This window comes from Marmota marmota, unplaced genomic scaffold (genome assembly GCF_001458135.2).
Source record: "Marmota marmota marmota unplaced genomic scaffold, marMar, whole genome shotgun sequence".
Classification (NCBI taxonomy): domain Eukaryota; kingdom Metazoa; phylum Chordata; class Mammalia; order Rodentia; family Sciuridae; genus Marmota; species Marmota marmota.
The window spans coordinates 44054316-44080136 of NW_026000057.1; the positions used below are offsets into that span (position 1 = coordinate 44054316).

A 25821-nucleotide genomic window follows, 5' to 3' on the forward strand; every position below is an offset into this window, starting at 1 on the left:
AAGATATACACTGGGGGAATATTAATATTAACAGCTCAAGAAAAAGAGGAAACCAGGAAAATATATTGAGAAAGGAATTGCAAGTGAGGTGCAGGGATACTAGGAATCTACAATGAAATGGGAGTCAGTTAAAGAAACTGAAGGACACTCTGTCAAACGCTGCTGATAGGTCATGTTCTCTGAGGACTAAGAATTGTCCCATTGGATTTAACACTGGCTGTCAGTTGATACACTGGACAACAGCAGTATAGGTACAGCGGCAAAGGATAAGCTCATCTGTGGATTTAAGAGACAATCAAAGGGATCAAAATGGAGATTGTGAACACAATAACTATTTTGAGAAATTTTGCTTTAAAAGAGAGTATAGAAATGATGCTATCCCTGAAAGAAAGAGCAGCATAAGCACCGGATTATATAAAGACAGAAGGAATTAAAAGTGTGTTTGTAGGGAGAGAAAAACAATTTAGAAGAAATAGAAGAATTGCTAATGGTAGAAGAATGATAGTCTCAAACAGTTGAGAAGGGATAGGTTTAAGTGCAGATTTAGAGTTTTGAATTTCCATTACCACTTCTTTTTATTCATTATTACAAGACAAAAACCAAGTCTGTATGTTCTCCCCAGAGGATGCCAGTCCTCAACTTGTATTTTCTGCTGCTGTTAATTCATGCCAATCAATAATACCTATACATTCTAAATACTTTGATAAATAATTATGATCATTTGAGTTCTGGCTATAAAAGTTGTAATTATTTTATCTTTTCCCTAGCAATGCTCAAATTAGAATGTGCTATTATTTTCTTTCTATTTTGTTATCATGCTGAAGTAGAAGTTATAAAAATAGGAGCAGGTCAGCAATTTCTTATGCTTGATTTTTTTTTTTCTTTCTCTGAAATAAGAAGTAAGATCATCAGCTGCCAGTGGGGATGGGACAATCTGTTGAGCTACGTGAGAGAAGAGAAGGTGTGAAATGGTGGTCTACGAGGATAGGACCAGCAAAAAAAAAATAAGGCTTTGTTGTGTAATGTCTGTGTAGCATTATAGGTCTGCTGGAGGTGTCTGTAGTCAGGTTTTAAAGTAAGAACTACTAAGGTTCTGGTCCAAACCAGATTTAATTTCAAAGGTACAGGCATGGATGGACAGGGATGTAGATATAGACTGAACTTCCCAAGTAAGTTTGAGGAAAATAAAAAGAGTAAGGAAGGCCAGGTTTTACTAGGGAATGCTTATGGGGATGGTCTCCTGAAACTGCTGAATAATGATAGGAAGAGCCAGAGGTCAAGTGTAGGGGCAGCTGAGAAGTGACCCCAAATCTCAGGAATTACAGACCTTCATTTCAGCACTGTTCCCTTCATTGTGGGCTGCCCTCCAACAATTCACATCTGTTTTTAGATTTAATTTAGTAATAAGATAAATGTTACAGATACTAAGTATTTAGAGGTTCTGCATAATGCCTTTAACCGGCAAGAAATGATAACTTACAAGTTTTTTTTTTTTTAATATGTTAACAGTCTGAAGGAAACAAGAATGTTATTGTTCATCTGTTATTTCATTATTGCTGTAGTAGAATCAGGTAGAGAAGGTACTCATAATTTTGTTTAATAAAAATCACACTGTTTGTCTTAATAACTGATGTACCTGAATTTATCTTGGCATACCTCTCCTCTAGCACACGTCTGTGTTTTTGGTTTGTTTGTTTTGTTTTTTAATCATACACCTCTTTGCTTATTTTCATGGAGCAAAACCCTGGTTTCAATTGGATAGCTAGGGGTGTGGGTGTGTGTAAAGTAAACAAACTGAAGAGGGTCAACTGCCCTTTTGGAAGTTGACTACAGTGTACTTTGTTTTTTGACTTTGAACACAGTTCTAAACTTTTTGGATACTTTCACTTTTATATATCTTATAAGTTGGAATCATTAATTTAAAGGTATTGCTTTGCAGAGATAGATTTGCATAAACTATTACTTTCCCTTAGCAATGGAATACTTTTCTAATATTATTTTTGAGTCAAGCTGATTTCCCTTAGGAGGCATTTTCCCCTCTTAATGTCAGCTTAACACATTTATGGGAAAATGTTTTAAACATTTGGCATTTGCATGAGCCATCCCTCTGGTTGTCACTTCCTTCCCCACCCCCAAAATACAAGGTGTTATTATAATTTGTCCTTCTATGACACCCTGTGCCTTCTCTGAGTTAAAATAATTCACATCTGCGATTGTTTTCCATTTGGTGGAAACTTTACTACCATGTAAAGCAGGTTAAATTTCATCAGATTAAAGAGAAGTTTATGGTAATAATTGGTACCTATGTATATCTATAAAGTTCAGTGAATAATTCTGTTTACTTGAGTACCTGGTTATGAAGATTACTAAATTATTTTTTTTCTAGATGTGCTCATGTTTCAAATTAAAATCATACTGAATTTTCACATTTCCATATTTTTAGCATCGTGTTGAGATGGCATCACATTTAGAAATAAGAGCATGAATACTGTTTTCATACGCGGACAAGTTCACGTTGAGAACCTCAGTTCTCTTAGAAGCTTAACAGGGTTGGACACTCTCCAGTGTCAGTATGTTTCTCATTTACACAAGATAGAGCAGAAAATATTGCAGAAAACTGAAGTATCTACTATTAAAAAAATACATGGAATGAAGAAAATGTTCAACCACTATAACATACAAATGATACTATCCAGCTGAAAAAAATTTCAAACTTGAAAAGACAAAACACAAATAGAGAGAGAGAATAAGAGGGAAGAGAGAATGAGTGGGAGACAGAGAGACAGAGAGAGGGAGGAAAGGGGGGGGGGAGAGAGAGAGAGAGAGAGAGAGAGAGAGAGAGAAATCAACACTCCAAGGAATTATTTAATTTGGGTATATTCAGTACAAGAGTTACATAATAATAATTTAAAAAAACTTGGCTTTAGATTATTGCAGTCATTTAATAATTAAAAACAAATTTAACCATTGAAATAGTGAAATTAAAATTTGTCATTGAAAGTTCATTGTATTAATGATCATTTGAAGAATTCACTTACAAAACTTCTATTAATAATTTATTCATAAACAGGCATAAAATCTTATGTTGAATAACTTTTAATTATTGTTGAGCCTTTATGTTTAAGGGTGTTTCATATAAATATTCCTTTGGAGGACCTACCAATTCTAGACAACGGGGATAACTTAAACATAGGCAAAGCTCAAAACAATGTAGGTGAAAAAATGCAAGGGAAAAATACTAGAGTTCTATGTTTAACAGGGCATTTGTGTACACAAGTAAGTAAATAAATAAAAACAAAAAGCAGTGAATTAAAAGGAAAAGTCTCTCAGTCCACAAGCCATGCACAGTCTGGAGATAAGTAGTTGCTGGTGTTGGTCCAGCAGGTCAAGAATGTCAAATATGAGCTCTCTGATTCTCTTGGCCTTTCCTTCATGATTTGAATATAAGAAGAAATGAAGAAATGTGTGAAAAGAAGAAGTTACTTTTCACAGTGGAAGTATTTGAAAAATTTTGAACATAGTTGAAGAGTGATAATTCCAAAATTTCAAGTGGTCATGAATATATGGAACAAATCTTTGTAATTTTTCCAATTACCTGTATAAAAATACAACTTGTTTTCATTAATGATTCTTTTTGTTCAAATGTCTAGTAGGGTGCTAGTCTTTGATTATCAACAAAAATTTGTGACCATGTTCAATATTGTGTCGGGGGCAGAGGTGGATTGCATAACAAATTAGAATGTCTTTTGTTTCCAACTGGAATGATACATAACCCTAAAAAGTGACTTGATTTTCTTATGTATCATCAATCTCATATCAAAAGGAATAACCATACTCTTCTTGAAGAAATATGATGAAAATGATGGGGGTCATGATGATAATGACAATGATAATGTTTGTAAATACTTTTGATACACATATATGCCAGGTACTTTTCTAAGTATTATAAATACATAAACATGTACACACAACATCTTCACCTCACAAAAACCTACAACATGGGAAACACTGTCATCCCTATGTTACCTAATTAAAAGGTAAAGCACAAGAATTTAATTTGCCAGTCACCTCTCCAAGTAACTGGCAAAGATGGAATTGGAACCAAAGTAGATCTGGAGCTAACATGTGGCCTTAGTTTACACATTGAGGAACTAGTTATGACATGTACAGTGTAAACTCATGTCACACAGGGAAGAATTCTCATGTTTAAAATAGCTGAGGTTTTATTTTTTTTCTGAGGAGCATGACTTTTTTCTTTTTGTATTTTGTGCATAATCTATTGTTCTGTACAATATAAACAAAACAATAATTAAAGAAAATACTAATTTGCTTTAAAGTAGGTAAGTGAAATACCACCAATTACTCCAACCAGTTATCATCCTATCTCCTAAGGAGAAAATTTCTGTTGCAATTATTACACATGTTAGCACTTGAGAAAAAAAACCTTGAATTCCTTTAATTCATTAAAAAAATATTTAAAAGCATAAAACTATATGGAAGTCAACAAAAGTATAAGGAATGGCTTTCAAAGTTTTACTTCTATCAAAAATAATGATAATGAGATATCCACAATAGACAGATGTAAATCTGGATAGATTCATATCAATGCATCTTGGGTGATATAAGTAGTTATTTTAATTGCTGCTGCCCAACATTTAAATGCATTTTGTAGGTGGAATTTATTCATTTGAGGTTAAACATGTTCAGAAATAAAAATAGCTACTTGACAGGAAAAAAAGATGCTCATGTTAAAATAGGAATTTGGGGGATGGGTCTAGGTCTGCTATTGCCCTCTTCTAGGAAAATCAAATAGATAAATATGTATTGCAGAAATTTTCTGTCAAAAGAAAATTCTTTCATCTACTTGCCAATATCAGATCAACAAATCAAGATCTTACCATGATATAACACATGGCAAGAAAAGCCATTTTTCCTTCTAAATCCATTGCTAAGCAGTGTGAGTATTGATAGCTAATAAAAAGCCAATTCTAATTTGTAGGCAAAAAGTTCATGCTTCCCTTTATGTTGTAGGTTTGGTGAAAAGAGAAATTGATGAGAACCTTGGAGATTTCTTGAATAAGCCAGCTAAGAGCTTTATTAAATAATATAATCCTACTTGTGAAAAGAGTAAAAATCCTACCTTTTGTCAATGGGAGAAAAAAGAGTAAGTACATATATTTTCTCCTGTTGTTCAATTTTCCAAGCGTTATGTCATGTACACAACTTAGTTTTTCATATTAATTTTCTAGGTTTTATATGATAACACATATTTCTCTTAACATAGAAATGTCTGTAAGTTCTTTAAAAATTAAAACCATTAGCCTTTGTGAAAAATGCAACACTTAGTACCCATCAATTACATTCAAAGCGGTTAGTTGTGTATTTTGTGAAATTGTTCACTCAAATGTTAAAAAATAATCACCCAAATGCTGAAGTTTTCAGTGTCCAATGTTTTCAGTGTAACTTGACTGATGTAATATAATATTTTATGATGATATAGCACAAATAAAGGTTGAATCTGTAGGCATGTAACTTTAACTGTTGGGAATAAAACACAAAATTATTAACATGAAAGTAGGAAGGAATGCGGTAGAAAATATTGTTACAAAATTGGAATACGATGTTAGATTAATTGAGTCTCTGAGCCAAACTTTTGGACACTATAATGTGAGAAATGTATGCATATTTAACATAAAGAGCAAAACTAATTAGCACACATAATGATGAAGAGCTATCTTGACTGATCACACAGATATATAAAAGTACTTTTAGACTGTTACAAAATGCCATCTGTAAATAAGTGTTCTATATGCAGTAACAAAATCATTTAAGTGCTCATATAAATGAGCTTCAAGTTCACTGGCTGGTGTTCTATGATCTTCCCACTGTGATTTTATTATTTTCTTCCTTCATAAGGCCATTTTACTCATCATAGGTTTCCAATAAATAGAATTAACTATATCCAAGGTCATGTACATATTCCATTTTCTAAACATTTAACAAATTTTCACTGCTTTGTCTTCCAGGGAAATACCATTAGTATTTAATTTCATTATTCAATGCTTTTTCAACTTAAAAATACTTTTTTTGCATATTCTGGTTTGGCATTTTAAAATACTGTTATGAAAAATAGATCTGACAGATTTAACAAGCAAAATATTTCCAAAACCACAGTGGGTTTTAGTTTTAATATCCAGTCTAGGAATTCTAGCATATCAGAGTAAATTATCAGCAATTCTAGATCATTTCTAACACAGGGCTTAAATGCAAAAACAGAAAGACGACCTTGGCACAGAAAATTTATGTAATAGAATACAAGGATTGAGGCATAGTAACAGATAAGGTAAAAATAAACGTTCTTTCATCTTTGGGAAAAGAGAGAGCAAAGAAAAGAGAAAATACATAAGAGAAGAAGATGTGTTATTTACTTCTGGGTAAAAATAAATAAATAAAACAGGAAAAACTCCACTTCCTTAAGCCCCTACCACTACTGGCAAGGTTAGTTTTTGAATTGAGACAAGATGATGTCATCCAAAATATTCTTTTATCTCAACTTTCATATTCTGTTCTTAAAGGTGTATATAAGTTGTGAAGAATGGGCAGAATGTAGACCCAGATTGAAGTAGATCAGCAATTATTAGCAGGAAGAGCAGGGGAACTTTGGCATCAAGACTAGAGTTGCTAAACTAGGAGAAGAGAGCCCAACATAGTTATGTAAACTACAAAGATGAACAGTAGTCATAAAGAAGTTTCAACTATGTGAAATAAGACACATTCATTAAAGTGCAATTATTAAAAACACTAGAAGGGTGTTTACAACATATGAAACAGTGTGCTGGATGCCAAGGTTTGTGGCCTAACTTTGGTAATGTGGAGGTCTTGGATACAAAATGTCACAATAACTGAATTACATGTTAATATGATCACCAGACTTTGTTTATCAAGGATAAACTTAAGACAGCAAAGAATGGAAATGATGGAGACCAATTAACAGGTTATCCCCATAAGTTAGCCAAGAGAAAGATGGTAGATTTTAGACTTCTGGCATTTGTATGAGGAGCTCTGTAGATAGTCTTCCTATGATACATCCCAAACTGGTGAAAATTAATTTAAACTACCCCCGTACGGTCTTTAAAAAATGAACAAATGACTTAAAGCTAATGGAAAAAATAAGGTTATTCAAGAATCTACCAAGAGTATCAAAAACCAGTTGAGCCCTTCCCCACCTGTTCCAATTTTTCACAACTGAATTCTTATTCCAGATGAATACAGCTCTCCTTTTCTGTAGTTCTCAGGCAAGGGCTATGATTTCTCTCTAGAAGTGTAGCCCCCAGCATTTTGCATCCCCTCAGCTCTGTGTACTGAAGTTCTAGTCTAGTCAAGAACAGCTGAGAGATCTGGAGCCCTCTCTCTCTCTCTCTCTCTCTCTCTCTCTTTTAATTTTTTAAAAATTTGTTCTAACTAGTTATACATGACAGTAGAATGCATTTTGATGCATAATACATAAATGGAATATAACTACTTATTCTCCTGGTTGTGCATGATGTAGAGTTATACAGGTCATGTAATCATATATGCACAAAGGGTCCTAATATCTTATTCATTCTACTATCATTCCTACTCCCATGCCCCCTCCCCTCCCTTTACTCTCCTCTGTCCAAAATACTATCTACCCTTATTGTGAATTAGTATCAGCATATCAGAGAAAACATTCAGCCTTTAGTTCTTTGGGACTGGCTTATTTCACTTTGCATAATATTTGGAGCTCTCCTTCTCTAGTTGCCTTATAGAGCATGAGCTATATTCCAAGAATAGCTGTAATACTAGAGCTTTGATTTTTCCTTGCCCCATCTCAATTGTATAGTGTTGTTTCCACAATAGAAGAAGCAAGTTGGGAAGATCAGATACTCCTTCCCCAACCCAGTGACCATTCCACAAATCTAGGTGTGCCTTTGAGAGAAGCAAGCCATTGTGGCCACCCTTCAGTATCTCTGGAGCAGATATTTTGCCAAGGAGTAGAAAATAGAGAGGTCATAAGAAATATAGGTCATAAGAAAATAGAGCTCAATGATCTTCCCAAGGAAAACTGAAAGTTTTTGGAACAGAGTATGGAGAAGTTTAAACTCAAGGCCACTCTCAAACACAATGGAGATTTTGATGATGATCAATTAAGGAGGAGGCTGTTGTTACCTTAATTACTATTAATAACAAGTTAACCATAGAAAACCAGAGATGGAGGCAGTGAAGAGGGAATTTGAAACTGCTTTGGGAATGAGAAACTGCTTCACAGTCTGGGAATGAGAAACTGCTTCACAGTCTGACCTCAAAGACTATTTCTGCAAAGAGAAACACATTTTATTAGATCACACTGTGGAGCCATCTACACCCCAAAGGCGCTGTCAAAAACAATAGATCAAACAGCTGGTAATAAGTGGAGGCTCCCATCTGGTTAACCTTCATATCAGAAATAGACAGCTAAATGGAAAGACATAAAGGGGACCCTGCCAAAACCACTGTCTTCCCAAAGTGGCTGTGTTCCCTATGAGAAGCAAAATGAAGTTGCATACTTCAGCAGAAGGGCTCTTCACTTAAATTGCTGAGTCATGTCACTAAACAGAAAAAAAAAAAAAGTAAATAAAACAAATCCACTCTGGAAATGAGGAGACAGAATCAAGAATGCTATATATGTTATCTTAAATGTTTAGTTTCTAACAAAATTTCTAAGCTATGAAAAGGAATAGAAAAATGTGAACAACAGAAATAAAGCCAGCAATAAAGAGTCCATGTGACTGACTTAACAGACAAATTTTTAAAATATGTTTAAAGAGAACTAAAGCAAACCATGCTCAAAGAACAGAAGGTGTGATGACAATATCTCATTATATACAAAACATCAATAAGATAAAAATTATAGAAAGAAATGAACATGTTGAGTTGAAAAGTATACTTATTAAAATGAAAAATGTTACTAGAGCATTCAAGAGGAGATTTGAGCTGGCAGAACAAAGAGGCTATGAACTTGAAGAGTTAATGAAATCTGAAGAACATAGAAAGTAGAAAGTTGAGAAAATGACCAGAGCCTCAGAGAAATGTGGGAGGCTGCTAAGTGTACCAACATAAGCAATAGGGGAGGACCAAGAAGAGTGGAAAGAAAGAAACACAATGATATTCAAAGGAGTAATACCTGAAAATATCCCAAACATGATGAAAATCATTAAAATTTTGAAAGTTAAAGATAATCAGAAAATCTTGAGCACAGCAAGAGAAAAACAACTAATCACACTGAGGGAAAACAAGATTAGTAATTGTTTATTACTTCTCATCAGAAACCATAGAGGCCAGAAACAACAGGAAAGAAATATTCAAAATGATGAAAAGGGAAAATGTGATCAATAATCATTCTATAGCCAGCAATCTATCTTTTAAAAGTGAAGGTGAAATTACTATATCCCAAGATATACCAAGACTAATGGAATTCATTGCCTGCAGAACTATCTCATAAGAAATAATAAAGAAAGTTCTTCAGGCTAAAAGCAAGTAATCCTAGAGCATAATCTGAATCAACACAAAGAAAAAAAATATTGGATAAAGTTAATTATAGAGCACAGTATAAATATATATTTCTTCTTTCTCCTCAATTGATGTAAAAACAACTTGTATAAAACCATATTATGGAATATTTGGGGAGACTCTAATGTGTAGAAATACAATGTACTTCCAATAGCAGAACAAAAGAGGAAGTTAGAAGAAAAGATGCATTGTTGAGAAAAAAAATCAAATGGTAACTCAAATCCACAGACGCAATGTAGAGTAGAGAGATGGCATATAAAAAGCATAATGTAGAAAATTTTACAAATATATATTTTCACTGCTTTTATATTTCAATTTTTTTAAAAATATAAAATTATATGAAGAACTATAACCGTGCATTGCAGGATTTGTAACATACGGATGGTATATCTAAACCAATAATAGAGGAAAAAGGAGAGAGCGCCATGAAAAAGTGATGTTTCCATATCTCACTGGATTAAGTCAATATAATATTGAAGTAGACTCTGAAAAGTTAAAATGTAAAGGGTCAGCCCTAAGCAATGACTAAAATTAAATTACAAGGGAAAATAGAAAATACTTTGAAATAAATGAAAATGAAGACACAGTATACCAAAACTTAGGGGACACAGCCAAATTAGTGTTTAGAAAGGAATTAATAGCTGTAAATTATTGTATTAAAAATAAAGATTTCAAATCTATAACCCAATCTTTTCCTTAAGAACTAAAAAAGAAGAGCAAATTAAACACAAAGTGATCAAAGAGAAATATTAAAGATTAGAATAGAAATTAATGAAATAAAGAACAGAAAGTAATAGGGAAAAATTAGTGAGTCCAAAAATTGGTTCTTTAAAAAGATCAACAAAATTGACAAATCTTTAGACACACTAAACAAACATAAATAAAGAAATAAATAAATAAAGGCCCAATATGGAAAAATCATGAATAAAAATGAAGACAACACTACTGACATTTTAAAAATAAGAAATATCAAAAGGAAATAATTTGAACACCTTTGGCCAACAAATTTAGATATCATAAATAAAATAGGCAATTTTATTATTGTATAAACATCACACGTACCATCGTATTTAATGGCAAAAAACTGAATACTTCCCCTCCAAGATCAGAAATAAGACATGGATATTTGCACTTGCCATTTCCATTAAGCATTGTACTGGAGGTTCTAGTCAGGACAATTGGAAAAAAAATGAAATAAAATGTATCCATATTGGAAAATAATGTCTTGTATATAGACAATCCTCAGGAATTCCAGAGTCTTTAAAAATATTAAAGTACAGAAAATTTGACTATGACAATATACAAATACACAAAAGTCAGTTGGTCTTCTATATTCAAAAATAAGCAATGTGAAAAAGAAATTTAAAAATAATTTCTGGAACTGGGGATGTAGCTCAATGTTAGAGTATGTGCTAGCACGCATGATGCTCTGGTTCAATCCCCAAAACTGAGAAAAAAAAGAAACAGAAAAAGAAGCAATTTTATTTACCATAGTATCAGAAATACAGAAAAATATAGAGGATTTAAAAATATACTAATAAAAGAAACATAAAACAAATTCTGAAAATTTAAAAACTTAAAATATTTTAATTATGAAAAGTAATGAAGACAATTCATGTTTCTGGACAAGAAGAAAGAATATGTTGAGATTTCCATATTTCCTAAATTGATAAGCTGATGGAATGTTTTCACTGTCAAAATTCCATCTATTGTGCAGAAATTGATATCCTGATCCTAAAATTTATATGGAAATTCAAAGGATCTGAAACAGCCAAAATATCTTGAAAAAAGAACAGTCAATTCACACTCACTAGCATGGATATAATAGGAAAGACAAATAATGACAAGGGTTGGTGAGAATGCATAGTCATTGTAACTCTCATTCATTGATGGTGAGAATGTAAAATGGTGCAGACACCATGAAAAGAATATAGCGGTTCTTCAAATGTTAAACAGACTTACTTCATGACCTCCCAATCCCACTCCTGGATAGACACTGACTATAAATGAAAACATACTGCCACAAAAAAATAACTTGTACATGAATGTTCATAGCATCATTATAAATAATGCCAAAAGATGGAAACAAGCCAATGTCTATCAATTGATGAATGGATAAATAAAATATGATATAGCCACATAATAGTATATTATATTCAATAAAATGGAATGAAGTACCAATACGTGGTACAACATGTATGAATCTTGAAAACATTAATCTAACAGAAAAGGCCAGCTATTTACATCAAATAATCAGAAAAAAAACATACTTAGAATGACAAAAAAGATATTAGTGATTTCCTAGGGTTTGAGGAATTGGGTAAAATGGGAAGTGATTGCTAATAGGTTTGAATTTTCTTTTATTATTATTAATTTTATTTCATTTTGTTATGAATTTTCTTTTAGACATGATGAAAATTGTGGTGAAGTTTGAACAAATCTGTGAGTGCAGTGAAAATTATTTTATTAACACTATATTGTATGATTTGTCCATATCAATATCAATAAACCTAAAAAGTGACACAATGAAAACTCAGGTTAAGTAGAGAGTGGTACAGATGATAAGAATTCATCATTTCCAAATATATTTTTAGTAGAGACAACATATTGGATGAGAAGAAGAGAGATGTCAAATGAATCTGATTATTTTAGGCTTAGAAGAGTTTAATTGTCATTATGATTGAGAATAGAAATTAGACTTTAGTTTAAATTAAATATTTTTAAATTTAATGATAGAATAAATATGTTATATGGATTTCCTATTTTGCTATTTCCAGTTATATGTAATAGGCAGCTGCTAAAATGTCTTCCAATGATCTCTGTGTCCTTGTATTCACTTGTTTAATTTCTCTTCTGCTGAGTGTAGACTGGACCTAATGACTGGCTTCTCATGCATATTGTGTGATAAGCAATGGATTATCACTTATGATATTCTCTCCTCCCACCCCTCTCTCTCATACCTTTCTTAGAACCTCTCTTTGATGAAACCAACAGCTGTATTGTGACTGTTCCCGTGTGGCCAGGAACTTAGGGAAGATCCAAACAGATGATGGTGAACTGAGATACTGAAACAATCCAATAGCTTGTAAGAAACTGAATCTTGCCAACAACCATGCAGGCTTGGCAGAGGTCTATTCTCCAGGTGAAACTTAAAATGACTATCACTTTCCTGGAAGTGTTATAAAAGATCTTTAACTACAGGATCCAGTTAAGCCATGCTCAACTTCCTGATCTATATAGATTGTGACATACATAGTATGTATTTTAGATCTTTAAGTTTGGGACAATTAGTTTGAAGGTACAAATGCACTTGATTTCTGAAGTATGTTACATAGATACTTGTATCAAATGGTTACGTATTTCATGGAATCCTTTTAGAATTCATGAAATTGTCAAAAACATTTATTTTATTGTATTATTTGAATTATTATTAAATTAGTATGAAATCTATCTTCTTGACAAATTTTTAAGTTCAAAATACATTATTGTCAATTACAGTTCTCTCACAAATCTCTAGAATATATTCATCTTGCTAGACTAAAATGTATGTTCCATGTTTAACAACTCCCCATTTTATCTTCCCCCCAGTCCTTATAAACTACTATTCCATTCTGGGATTCTTTGAACTTGACATTTTTAAATACCTAATATAAGAGTAATCATGTAATATTTATGTTTCTTTGATTAGCTTCTTATAACCTCAATATTCATCCATATTATTGCATATTGCACAAGTTTCTCCTTTTTCTCTATGTTTTATGTTCAGGTTTATTATTAATAATGCATAATATAATATATAAATAATAATAATGCATGTGAATGTATCCCCTCTTCTGAATGTAAAGACTGTGTATCATCATTGAATTTTGTGATTATTAGTTTTTCCTAAATTCCCTACTTTTATACCCTATTAGTTTTAATTGTCAATTCTTGGCATCTTTTATTTGCTGTACAGCACAAGGCCGTATGTTACATGATCCATTAAGATGTTGACGTTGCAGGCATCCATAGTCAGTTCTCTCTGACATTTGCCTTATTGTGCCATAAATTCCATTTTCATATTCCTTTGATTACTTTTTTTAAGAGAGAGTGAGAGAGATATATATAGAGAATTTTTTTTTAATATTTATTTTTTAGTTCTCGGTGGACACAACATCTTTGTTTGTATGTGGTGCTGAGGATCGAACCCGGGCTGCACGCATGCCAGGCGAGTGCGCTACCGCTTGAGCCACATCCCCAGCCCCCTCCTTTGATTACTTTTTAATATGACATCTATATAGCAAATTGAGTGCAGTCTATTATAACAGATTTTTCCATAGATGCTTTTTGATAGGTTTGTTTTTTTTTACAAGAACAATCTAAATTTCAGAATTTTTTACTTCACAAAATTGCATCTAATTATGAGGAAGTTATATAGATTTCATAAATATGTAAAAGTGAAAAAGTAGAATTTATAAAGCTTGTGCCTTTTATTTAAAGAATCTTTATTTACTTGGTCAAGAATAAGGTAACCTACTGTTCAATAGAACATCAAGAAAATTTACATTGTTATTTAAAATGTCAGCATTGAAGACAAAAAGTTGGTCCTTATCCCTTCAGGGTACGTTATGATCTGTAATTATCAGTGGACTGAAAAGCCACACTGACTTGGGAAATTTAATGAGTATGTATCTAAAACTTAAAACAACAAAACAATTCTCAAAAACTTTTTTCATATGTCTATTGCAGAATAAAAATAAATAATTCAGATTTATGCTACAGGCGCTCTTCTTTCTGTGATTAAAATGGAGATGCAGGTTAAATCAGAATGATTTTTGGTAACTTTTTCATTAGCTGCTTTCATGTTAGTTGATGCTTCTAGTTTTCTTCAGCCTTTGTTATCATCTTTGAAGCTTTGCTTCTATTTATTGACATGCTCAAGCAACTGAATGGCAGCAAAGATCTATGATTTATTAAAGGAAAATGAACTAAAAATATTTTTCTTCACTTTATTTCCATACTAAGTAAGGTATATTGTAGCTATCCTATCTTGGTTGACTGTGCTTATCATTAAATTGATGCTATCTGTCCAGACACACACACACACACACACACACACAACATATGTATCCATGCATTAGCATATACACACACATATACATGCACTTACACTGCATTCCTTTGTGCTCATACATGCAACCCCCACATACACATCATATCATGTGTACCTGGATTGAGCAATGATAATTAATAAAGCCTCTTCCAAAATAATGAAGGGTTAAAGAAACAGTATGACAATGTGTTACTCTCATGATTTTTAAACAGCAGAAAATGAACTCTATCCAGAAAGAACTCAGAGAAATTCCACAAAAGACCATGCTGATTGATTATGTTTTAAAAACCATTTCTGAAATATCACTATGAAACTATTAATATGTCATTTGAATCATTTTTGGAAATGCTATGAGAACAATTGTGATTTTGAGATTGAGGAACCCTCTGGTACTCAAGGTCAAACTAAAGAGTAGTTAGGAGTACAGGACAAATTTAAAAAGAAGTAGCGGGAGGACACTTTTGATTTTTATCCATATAAATATTCATTTAGTTTGAAAATCTCTTTCCATAATTACTTCAATGGAAACTAGATGAGTATTTCAAGATGTTCAATTCAAATTTGTGGACTGATGTTGTCAGTGATCACAGAATTTTAAAGCTGGAATTGATCAGTGGCATTATCTGGTCCAGTGCTTTTGGTTGGCAGATGAGTTGATTTAAATTAATTATCTCAAAACTTTGTGGTGTGGAGAATGAAAAAGGGAGGCATTACTATTTCGGGGGGAAAAAAGTGAGGCAAGAAGACACTTAAAAAGTTGCCCACTACATTAGAATTTTGTACTAGCAGTTGGGGCTAATATTTATCCTGCCAACCTCTCCGTCAGTGTTTTCTACTGTCCTATCCTGTCTCAATACTGTTAATGATTTTAAAGTGTCACCTGAATAGGAAAAGAAGATCATTTAATAAGAAAGAAAGAAATTTCTTGCTTTCTGGACAGTAAACATATTGTCATATTATGTTAATAGTAAAGGTGGGGCTCTGAATGTTACTGTTTAAAATGTCCTGAGTTTTATTGAGTTGAACTCCAGAAGAAGGACAATGTCATTTCAGTGTGTGTGTTTAACAGACTTCACTTAAGTTGCAATATTTTGACTATGCAGCACATAATAAGATATATTTTACAAAATATATTTATAGGTTTAAGTCTAGCTTCTAGCCACGCTAACTAAACAAATGTAATTGCTCTGAATGGACTCTAAATAGCTTTCAACATTTCATTACAAAGCAATTACATCTGAGTCTTTCCCAGAGCTCTCAGCATGGCTTTTAAAAAGAAATTACACAAACAGGTGAAATCAGCCATTATGAAATATGACCTACAAGCCTAAAAAAGCAAGGCTTCAGAGTGGTAGAGGAGTCGGGAAGGTTTAAACCAAGTGAAAAACACATTTTATTTTCAAAATAACCACAAATGAGAAAATTTAGCTAGCTTACTCAAGGTATGTTTATTTTTGAAAAGGGGAAATTTACTTAATTTTACAATGTTATGAAGCAGTACTAAATCTATTAGACTCTCTCTAAGGGTTAAATGATGACTAACCACACACACACACACACACATTAAGCCATATATATATATATATATATATATAATGTATATATAGATAAACATATGTATATCGTATATAAAATGAATATACAAGTGTATGATATATTTATACATTATATATACATATATGTATATTTGACTATTTAAGGGAAGGTATAGCTGCATACTTATCTATTTAAAGAAATAACTGCACACTTGTCTGTATTTAGAAAGGACATAGCACCTATTGAATGCTTGCTGAATGTCAGGCACTACCTTAAGCATATTTTACATACCCTCACAGTAATCCTATATAGTGGTTGTTTCTATTATTCTCATTTTTACACAGGGGAAGTCTAAGACATAGAGAATCTAACTAATTTATTCAAGATCAAGAAGTCATTGCTAGAAGGTCAGGATTCGAACAAGTTATTCTGGTGACTGAGTTCATGATCATAACTGCCTTTGATGTTATTAACTCTTACTTCTAAAGGTTCTTTGTGCTGATCTGATGCTATCATAGGAATTTAGAGCTGGAAAGAGAGGGAGTTAACTTAATATCTAGGCACAACTTTATAAAATATTACTGCATCCATTTGAGGGCTTAGCTTCCAAATATATATATTTAAAAAAAAAAAAACAAAGATAACAACAATTACTCAGTACAAAAGAATTGCTGGTTTTCATGACAGGGTTCCCTAACCCAGATCCAGGGTGTTTGGGCCCTGTGATTATCACAAACCTTTGTGATTATATGTCTAAATGTGTATCTGAGTGTTTTTCTGGGAACAAGATTTCAATCTTCCATTACATTTTTAAAGGGATACATAATTTCATTAACATCTACAACAGAGGTGCATATACATTTTAGTAAAGATCCAGAGAGAAATATCTTATGCTTTTGGGGACAGTTGGTGTAATGTGCAACTGCTCAACTTTACTGTTACAGTGGAAAAGCACCTCCAGACGATATAAAGGACTGACTGTGGCATTGTTCAAATAAAATTCATATGTGGACTTTGAAATTTGAAGTTAGTATAATTCTTATATTACTAAATATTGTTCCTTTGATTGCTTTTCAATCATTTAAAATGTAAATAACAAAACATTTTTTTTTTGTTCAGGGATCATAAAAAACAAACAATAATTCACATTTGTCCCATGGGCCCTAGTTAACCAGTTTCTGGACTAGACAAGTGATTCTTCTAGATTTTGTGGGCATCATTTTGAGAATTTCTTGAAAATGCAAATTCTCAAGCTACTCTGCTGATTTCCTGAATCAGCACTCTCAAAGTAAGACCCAGAGTCTGTGTTTCAAAAAGACTTTTAGGTGAAATGGAGACACACTGGAGTTTGAGAGCCACTGATCTAGAGTCATTATTTCAATGATTCAATTCATCCATCCTTCCATTTGTTCTTGCAGCAAATGATTTTTAAGCAAATGATTTTTCTAATCATATGGCATTTGGAATGTAATGGAGAAATGGAGGATGAGAAAGTATTTTTTCGGTCTTTTCATTGATACTCTAATAATTTTCTAATAAATCAGGATGTAGCAACTTTCTGAAAATGACCTTTTGAAAGACATTATTGTGATTTATATCTATATGTATCTATATAGAAAGCTATCTATCTATATATCACATATATCTCTCAGCCCCATGCATGTATACAGTCCTGAAATAAAATACCACAAAACACAACATGCATCCTTAATAACTGTGTTATACTCCGATATTCTGTTTTATTGTATTTCTATAGAATTTATTATGATAAACTGATTTAATAATCCACTACTAGATGAGTAGTTTGAAAACTACTACAATAAAATGTGCTCACCAGTGCAAATTCCTTATTGAGAATCATTTGCTCAACTAAAGATGACTCATTGTGGAAGAGGTGTGGCTGCATGTGGCTCCACATGTGTGGAAACCACCAGAACTCATCCACAGACCTCAGCAGAAGATCATCTCCTTCATCTTCCTCTTCAGTTCCTATAAACACAAAGTTAAAAATGACTTTAGTGAAAAATTTGTACTAGTTTAAAAGTTATTTTTGTAAAATTTATTTAATCCTTCATGCTACTGATACGTAGGTTCAATTATGTGATTTTTCTAATCAGGAAAAATTACATCAGAGACAAGTGACTTGGGAAGTCATGGAGGTAGGTGGTGCTGGCCTCAGGTGCAGAGAGTTGCTTAATTTAGTATTTAGGAGTATTTTATTACTGATATTTTTATTTTTAGAATTGCTAGCATGTTGTAATAAAAGAGTAGATCTACTTTTTAATCATTTGGTTTTTTTTGTTTCAAAATTATCAACTTATTTCTCATTGTACAAAGAACTCATGATGAAAGATAATTCCTTTTCTCTTAAAAATTTTCCTACATATATATGCACATATATATGTGAAAAATTGAGTTTGTAATTTAACTTTTGAATTGTTAATTCTTTTTTCTGACTACAAAAATCATGCTCATTTATTTTAGAAATACAAAAAAACATAGTGATGAAAGATACAAATCCAAAAAAAATCAAAAATAAAACTCCCAAATCATAGAAATCCATCTTCTAGAACTAACCAATGAAAAAAAAATTTTGTACCATTCTTTAAAATTCTATTTATTTTAAAGTGAATAAACGAGTAGTTTAATTCCATCTATGTTACTATAATCAAGGAACATTCAAAATTTCTTAAGGCCAATAAAGTATAAACCAACTTGTATGCCTTTTTAAATACACTCATTGTTCCTGGAATATAATCCTTAATCCACAGTCCTTTAAAATTGGAAGAATCGCCTGATTTAAATAGGATTTTGGCAACACAAATGTCACTCCAAAGAATAAAGAAATGGAAGTTTAAAAAGTGGGTAAGTCCTATGAATAAAATGAGCAGATAACATTCCTAATTTTTGTTAAAGTTATCTAAAAATCATTAGTAATACAGATTCACAATTTATTGACTTTCATTAATATAGTAAAAGAATATTGAATATTGAAATTCAAATGAGGAATAGTTTATCTCTTCATCTGTAGCATCGTTATGCTACAGATGTTTCTCAAGGCCATAATTTGGCAGACTTAATCATAGATTAGAATGAGTTACTTCATGTCACATATGATGAAGGAATTGATGGTTCTCTCAACTCTCTGGGATTAGTCCGCTGTGCTTTGAATACAGAATGTTTGAGAAATGCTTCTATTCACTTTAAACTCCATTGATCATTATTGTAAGTGGCAGGAAGCACATAATGCATACTTGACCAGGAAGAAGGTCAATTACTCAATTTAAGGAAAATTTTGCAGACTATTGATATAAACAGATGCATGGCTGATTGTAAAATCTTAGTAATTTTCATATCAGAGATTATGCTAATTTATAAACACTCTCCATAAGGTTGAGAATGACATTTAAAGCCTCCTTTTTAAATTCTTTCAACATCATGGATTACTTTCTGTCAGCATTTCTCTTATTATGCTGGTCAAACAACTCAAAACCACATGAGGCAGACCCTTGACAGTGAAAACTGTTTAATGAGAAATATGATACAAGTCATGCTAAAGGAACAGCAGAATTCCAAATGTTTTCAAACTCAGCTAAATGAAAATATTATATTTTCGACTTATCTTACATACACATCTTCAGTACTTAATGTGTACTTGAATTATGTGTGAAAATGCAATTTGTGTTCCATATATTCCCATAGTAACATAAGTTACAGTTCATTTAAATATCTGTGGTCAAATTGAGCCTTTTTACTTCTAACTTGATCTAGATTCAAATCTAGATCATCATTAGTAAAAAAGTGAATTTTATTCTTACTTAAAAATTATGTTATTTTACTTTTTCTGATTCCCAGAGTTTAAGAAGTACTTTGATTCAGAAGTATGATATATAAAGAGTTAATTTCTTTGCTATCACTTTTAGAGGATCTGTGTTATGAGATAATATGCTTCTAAGAAGAGTTCTTTTAGGTCTACCAAAATAAGACAAACTTTAGCAAGATCTGGAGTGTAAGTCAACCTCCTTAAAAGCACAATTGTAACTTTAAAATAAAATACATAAAATTCCAGTGTCAGTATTATCTCTTTTGTTTGTACAAATATTTGTTTAGTATTATTCTTAAATAGTAAGAAGATATTTCCTAATTTACTTTGTATCTTGAATCTATATGGTTACATACAGGTTAATGTAGAATAAACTAATTTTAAGTATTATACTAAGTAAGATGAGCGATATGATGAAAAACTGATTAAAAGCTACCTGAAGTTCCAAAATTAGAAAAAAGAGCAGTGCAAATTATCTATTGTTTATTTTTGATAATATTTGATTCTTATACAAAATACTCTTAAAACCTCAATAATAAACAGAATACTAACAACAAACTAGACATTATTCCAGATAAAAGAGATATTATTTCCCCATTGTGGAGATGTTGAAACTGAGGAATATAAATGTTCAGAAGCATGGTTTTGTTCAAATAGCTAGTAAAATGTCAGTACTTGGATTTTAACACAAGCAGTCTGTTTCTAATATCTAGTCTTTTAAACCACCCTTCATAAGAAAAGGTAAAAAAACAAAAAATAACTAAAGGAGAAAGAATGTAGTGTTTTTCTTATTTTCATGTTTGAAAGTTAATAACTTTACATAAATTGGTGTTTTTTTGTAAAAACTGACTGTCATGGAAAAGACCAACATTAATCCAATTTGCAAACATTATTCATGAATTAATTATTGAATCATTTTCAATTTATTATGAATTACAAAGAACAGCAATGATTGTGTTCTATGAAAAATAAAATTTGTAGCTCCTCTATGCCTAAAAGTCATCTTCTTAATGCTGTAATGTCTTCATTTTTCAATTGAGTTTTCATTTTGCAATTTCAATCAAGTTGTAAATATTTCCCGACTAAAATATTTCACTCTCGACCCCATACTTTTATTTTTTTTTCCTTTTAATCAACACCATGTCCTTCCTCTTTCAATTTAGCACCTGCGGATGAATGACTTTTATGAAAAGCTTAGGAATATGCCCTTTTGGGTGGAGATTGTTTTTACCATGTGAAGGACAGAGAAACTGAACAGGAAAAAATACATGAGAAATACAAATAAGTGAATCAGACTGAAATATGCAGAATCAATCATTATTACACTGGACATATGTGATTAAATGTCTTCAAAACAATGAGGCTCATCAATCAGCATCTTTATGCACTGGGAAGCCAGATCATCTGGAGGAAGAACTAAGCTCTCATTGCAACAAGGCCATCTCTGCATGGTTACGCATCACAGCCAAGCACACACAAAAACACAGCACTGGCTTGATTTGTAATCTCTTTTTCTATAATGTTAAGTTTCTATATAGGAATGTGACTATAGGAGGGTGAGGCATTGCCTTTCTTACAGTGGGTATCACTAATGTGTAATTCAGCCCTGAAAGAAACCTTGATATGCCTATGTGTGTTAATAAGTATTTAACATGACATGATTGCACCCTTGAAAAATGTTATGGATGATTTTCAATGTTCCTGTGGATAAAACAGCATAATAGTTAAATAAAAGTTACATAATTATATGAAGGTTATTAAACTTCCAGGACTTGCCATTTTATATATGGTGTTTATTCTCTAAAGTGCACTATCACCACAGCACAGCAGCACAGTGTTTCTTCCATTATTTTTTAGGATAATTTCAATACAAAGAGTCAATAAGTTTTCCTTGAGAGATATAATGAAAGCCAAGCTCAGTGGCACACATGTGTAATACCAGCTACTCAGGGAGGCAGAGGCAGGAAACTTGCTAGTTCAAGGCCAGCCTTGAGAATCTGCCTCAAAAATGGAAAGGGCATAAAGATGTAGCTCAGTGTAGAGTGCCCTGGGTTCAATCTCTACAACCACAGTTCAAAAAAAAAAAAAAGAGAGAGAGAGAGAGAGAAAGAAATAAAATTAAAATGTTGCTTTTATTTTTTTGGTCTTCCTTCAACAATTAACCCTGTAATATTGATTGGTATGCTGCTCATTTGATGTGTACCATATACATGTTCAGGATTGTAAATAAGAAATGGAACGCATCATAACCTCTATCAACATTAATTCTGCAAATGTCTGGCAGGTTTAGGAGATCTGAGTGGGAAAAGTAAATAAAAATGGAGGTGATTATCCAGGTATATTTCAGCCAAAAGAATGTTTTCCTTACACTATATAACTATTTAAGACAAAATAGTATTGTTTGTATGTGAGTTCCAAATAATCCTATAATTTTTCTCCTGCATGAGTAGATGCAGCCTGCACAGTTATCTGCTTTATAATTTCATAGTCAGAGCTTCTTAGGCCTGAACTCATTTCTTGAGGGTGCTTTTGAAGAAGATTTATAAAATCATATCTATTTTCAAAATTGTAAGCTGAAATTGCTTTGCCTGTGCAGATATGATGACCCAAATCTATTCTACAAAATGTCCTTTTAAAATATGCAATCATCTGATTTATCAACTGGTCTAAATACTAATTTTCCTTCTATTACTTTAAGCAGATTTACATGTTACAAAGCCGGAGAAAAAGCATCAAGGAAAAGCCAATAAGACATTGTGACTTCAATATTCTAATAAACCATGCTGGGCTTCTATATTAAACAGTCTCTTTGGGTAAACAAGCTCAATTTATGATAATTAAACACTACCCTTGCATGGGATATTTGCAATGAATCAATAAACTGCATACATGCACAGAGAACACTGTGAATTGTTTCCACTAAGATGCTAATAAAACAACAATGCAAAGTCCTAAACAAAGCATTTAACTCACTGCATAAAAGCACAAATAGGTGTAGATGGTGGTATTCTTTTAATACAAATACCAGCACTATTTAGTAGTATTTTTGTCTTCACTGCAAGACAATTTTATCCACATTGTTTTCTCTACAGTTAGTACAATCCTAATATTCAGAAAAGGAAAGTCAAAATTTGAAGGTGAGAGTAAAAATAGGTGAGAAATAACAGAACACAGAGTAAGTAGTAATGAACACAAGTCTCATTTTGTGAACCTGTTGAGAGGCTTAGATTGAACAGAAATTATAGTTATGAAAAAATGCAAGCTTGATTGTGAAGGTTTTAATGGATATTTGGCCAAATTCATCTTAGTATTTTCAGGTAAAAATCCTACAAAGGAAGATCAATAAATTTCTTTGAGGCTATAAAATTCCTCTCCCATCACCAGATGTTTTTCAAAGGTAAATAATATGTACAAAAGTCTCCAATACCTTGACCACTCAAAATTTTTAAAATACTGCCCACTATTATTAGTATTAGTATCATCATCATCATCATTACTGAGGTATGCTCTCACTTGGGCTGTGCTGACAAACAAGATGCACAGTCATATTTAAAACAATAATTATGGTTTCTTGTACTGAGTTGAAAAAGTCAATTCTCTTTCTCTTTTGTCCTTGATTTTAATAGTATTTACCAAAGTAAACGAGCTCATTGATTTTGGATTTGGCTTCTCATATAATGCACCCAAGTTTTTCCCATAATCAATCTGGACATTCTGTTTCTCCTACTTATTATGGAACATTTATAATCCTATGTCCTATTTATATGTAGCTGCCTGAGAACACAAAGCTCCTTCTTACCTGTATGGTAAAACTTCCCTGAAAATCCAAGGTTGAAGGTAAAATTTGCAACCTGAGTGCGCAGTAAATTTTGAGTCTCTAGTAATGCCTGAAATAAATAAGAAATTAACATGATTTTAGAAAAATAAATATGAAGTTTTGGGATGCCTCTTTTGTAAATGTGTGTATCAGTGAAACAATTTGAGCTTTGTTGGTTTTTGGGTTTTCATGGAGACTGTTTTGTGGTATTCATATCTCAGGTCTTATAATTACTATGGTTATTATTTTTATTGAAGGTTAGCAGATTACAAAGCACTGAAGTTCTGAGCACATTATGCATTGCTAAAAGGCAATTCTCCAACTGCACAGCGCTGACATCATTTTTCATTTCGTGTGAGACATTTCTTGAATTTCAGATTATTATATTTCTTTTCCTTGAGGAAAAATTTTCAGAATTGTTGGATGTAGACAAGTCCTATATATGCCAGTAAGGGATAGGAGGGAACTTTTGTCTGAACTACAATTTAGTATTTTATTTAACTGTGCTACCTCTCATATAATTTTTAAAACATAATTATTGAGTTGAAAACTTGAGTTTTTACTCTAAAAACGAAAGAGCAATGTACATTTTATAAGGCATTGCTTTCAAATCTAGATCCACGAAAAGAACAACTAAGACTAAATACCCTTAAACTACCAATTCCATGAAGAAATGTTCTCTAAACACAAACATTTCTCTGATTTCTAGACTTGATTTTGTACTATATGAATTTCTTGTTTGTAGACAAGTTAAGAACACACTGATAGTAATTAGCTAGAATTAGTCATGCAATTTTTTTATCAGTCTCTCCAGTACTATTATTCCTATGTGAATACATGCAGCAAAATCCAGAACTCTCACATCCCAGGGCTTTTTGCTGGCTTATTGGTCTGCTTACTGATTCAGAATGCTTTTCCTATTTTTAAAGTGGATTTTAAAAGAGGACTTACTTTGTTCTAATGAAAATGAGAAAGTCATTTCAAACTAAGACTAACTTTTGGTTACCTCTATCATTTGTTAAGGTGAATAAAGATCCAGAGGTTTAGACAATTTATTTTGCTTTAGTCACAGTGGATAAGTGTTTGCTTCAAAAATTTGTGAACCTAACTATTTACTCCTTTAGTCCTACAAACTAGTTTAATTTTGAAGAAAGAACAAATAAATGACCAAATAACTAAAAGAGTGATAGACTACACAGTCAGTGATTGTTTGAGACCATAATTATACTACATGTAATGATGGCCCATCTTTTTAAAATTTTATCAATTATATAGACAATGGAAAAATGACCCATTAGTTTAATGTATTTCTATGAAATATTCAACATTTTCAAAAAGATCAAACTCAAGGTTAAAAAAAGGATGGAGTTAAAAATAAAAAGGATGGAACTAGTTGAGCTTATTGGTAAATGCTATGGAATATAGCCTTAAAATAATAAGACCATGCATTATGTTTTCTTTTAATGACTTCTTTTTTTGCTTTTAGATACTTTTTGTTTTAATGAATGTTCATTCTCAGAGTTCTATATCTTGAAGTATATATATATATATATATATATATATATATATATATATATACTTATCACATAAAATTTTACCTTAATATTTATATATGTATAAAAAATAAATTAAAAAATGAATGAAAGAAAGACCAGTAGTGTAAAGGAAGGAGAATAGCAGGGGCCAAGGGAGGGACAAGTGGGAAGATTAGAACTGAAATCAAATTCAATGCATGTATGATTGGAGGGGGTGTAAGCCAGTTACTATATGTAATTGTAATATTCTAATTTTAAAAAATTAACAATGAAGATCTTGAATTTACATTCATTGAATGGATTCAGCAAGAAATTAATGAATCTCAAAACTACCTTATTTTAGATTTCTTGTTGGTTTTATGCTGAAACAAGCTAAAACAAACCAAAAGAACTGAAGTAGAGGCAAGAATTTGTATAACATGTGAGCCTAGATTTTTTTAGAAGCAGC

At 31.9% G+C, this 25821-nt stretch overlaps 1 protein-coding gene across 2 annotated transcripts in view; it reads right to left on the reverse strand.

Annotated features, from left to right (window-relative positions):
• The window catches only part of Ndst4 (N-deacetylase and N-sulfotransferase 4), a 267266-nt gene that overhangs the window by 105547 nt on the left and 135898 nt on the right, over nucleotides 1–25821 (reverse strand). For both annotated transcript variants that reach the window (XM_015484669.2, XM_048813840.1), the window contains exons 3-4: nucleotides 23821–23908; nucleotides 18033–18187 (exon numbers count right to left, since the gene is read on the reverse strand). In XM_015484669.2, the coding sequence (XP_015340155.1) occupies nucleotides 18033–18187; nucleotides 23821–23908 (243 nt within the window). The remainder of the gene's footprint in view (nucleotides 1–18032; nucleotides 18188–23820; nucleotides 23909–25821) is intronic.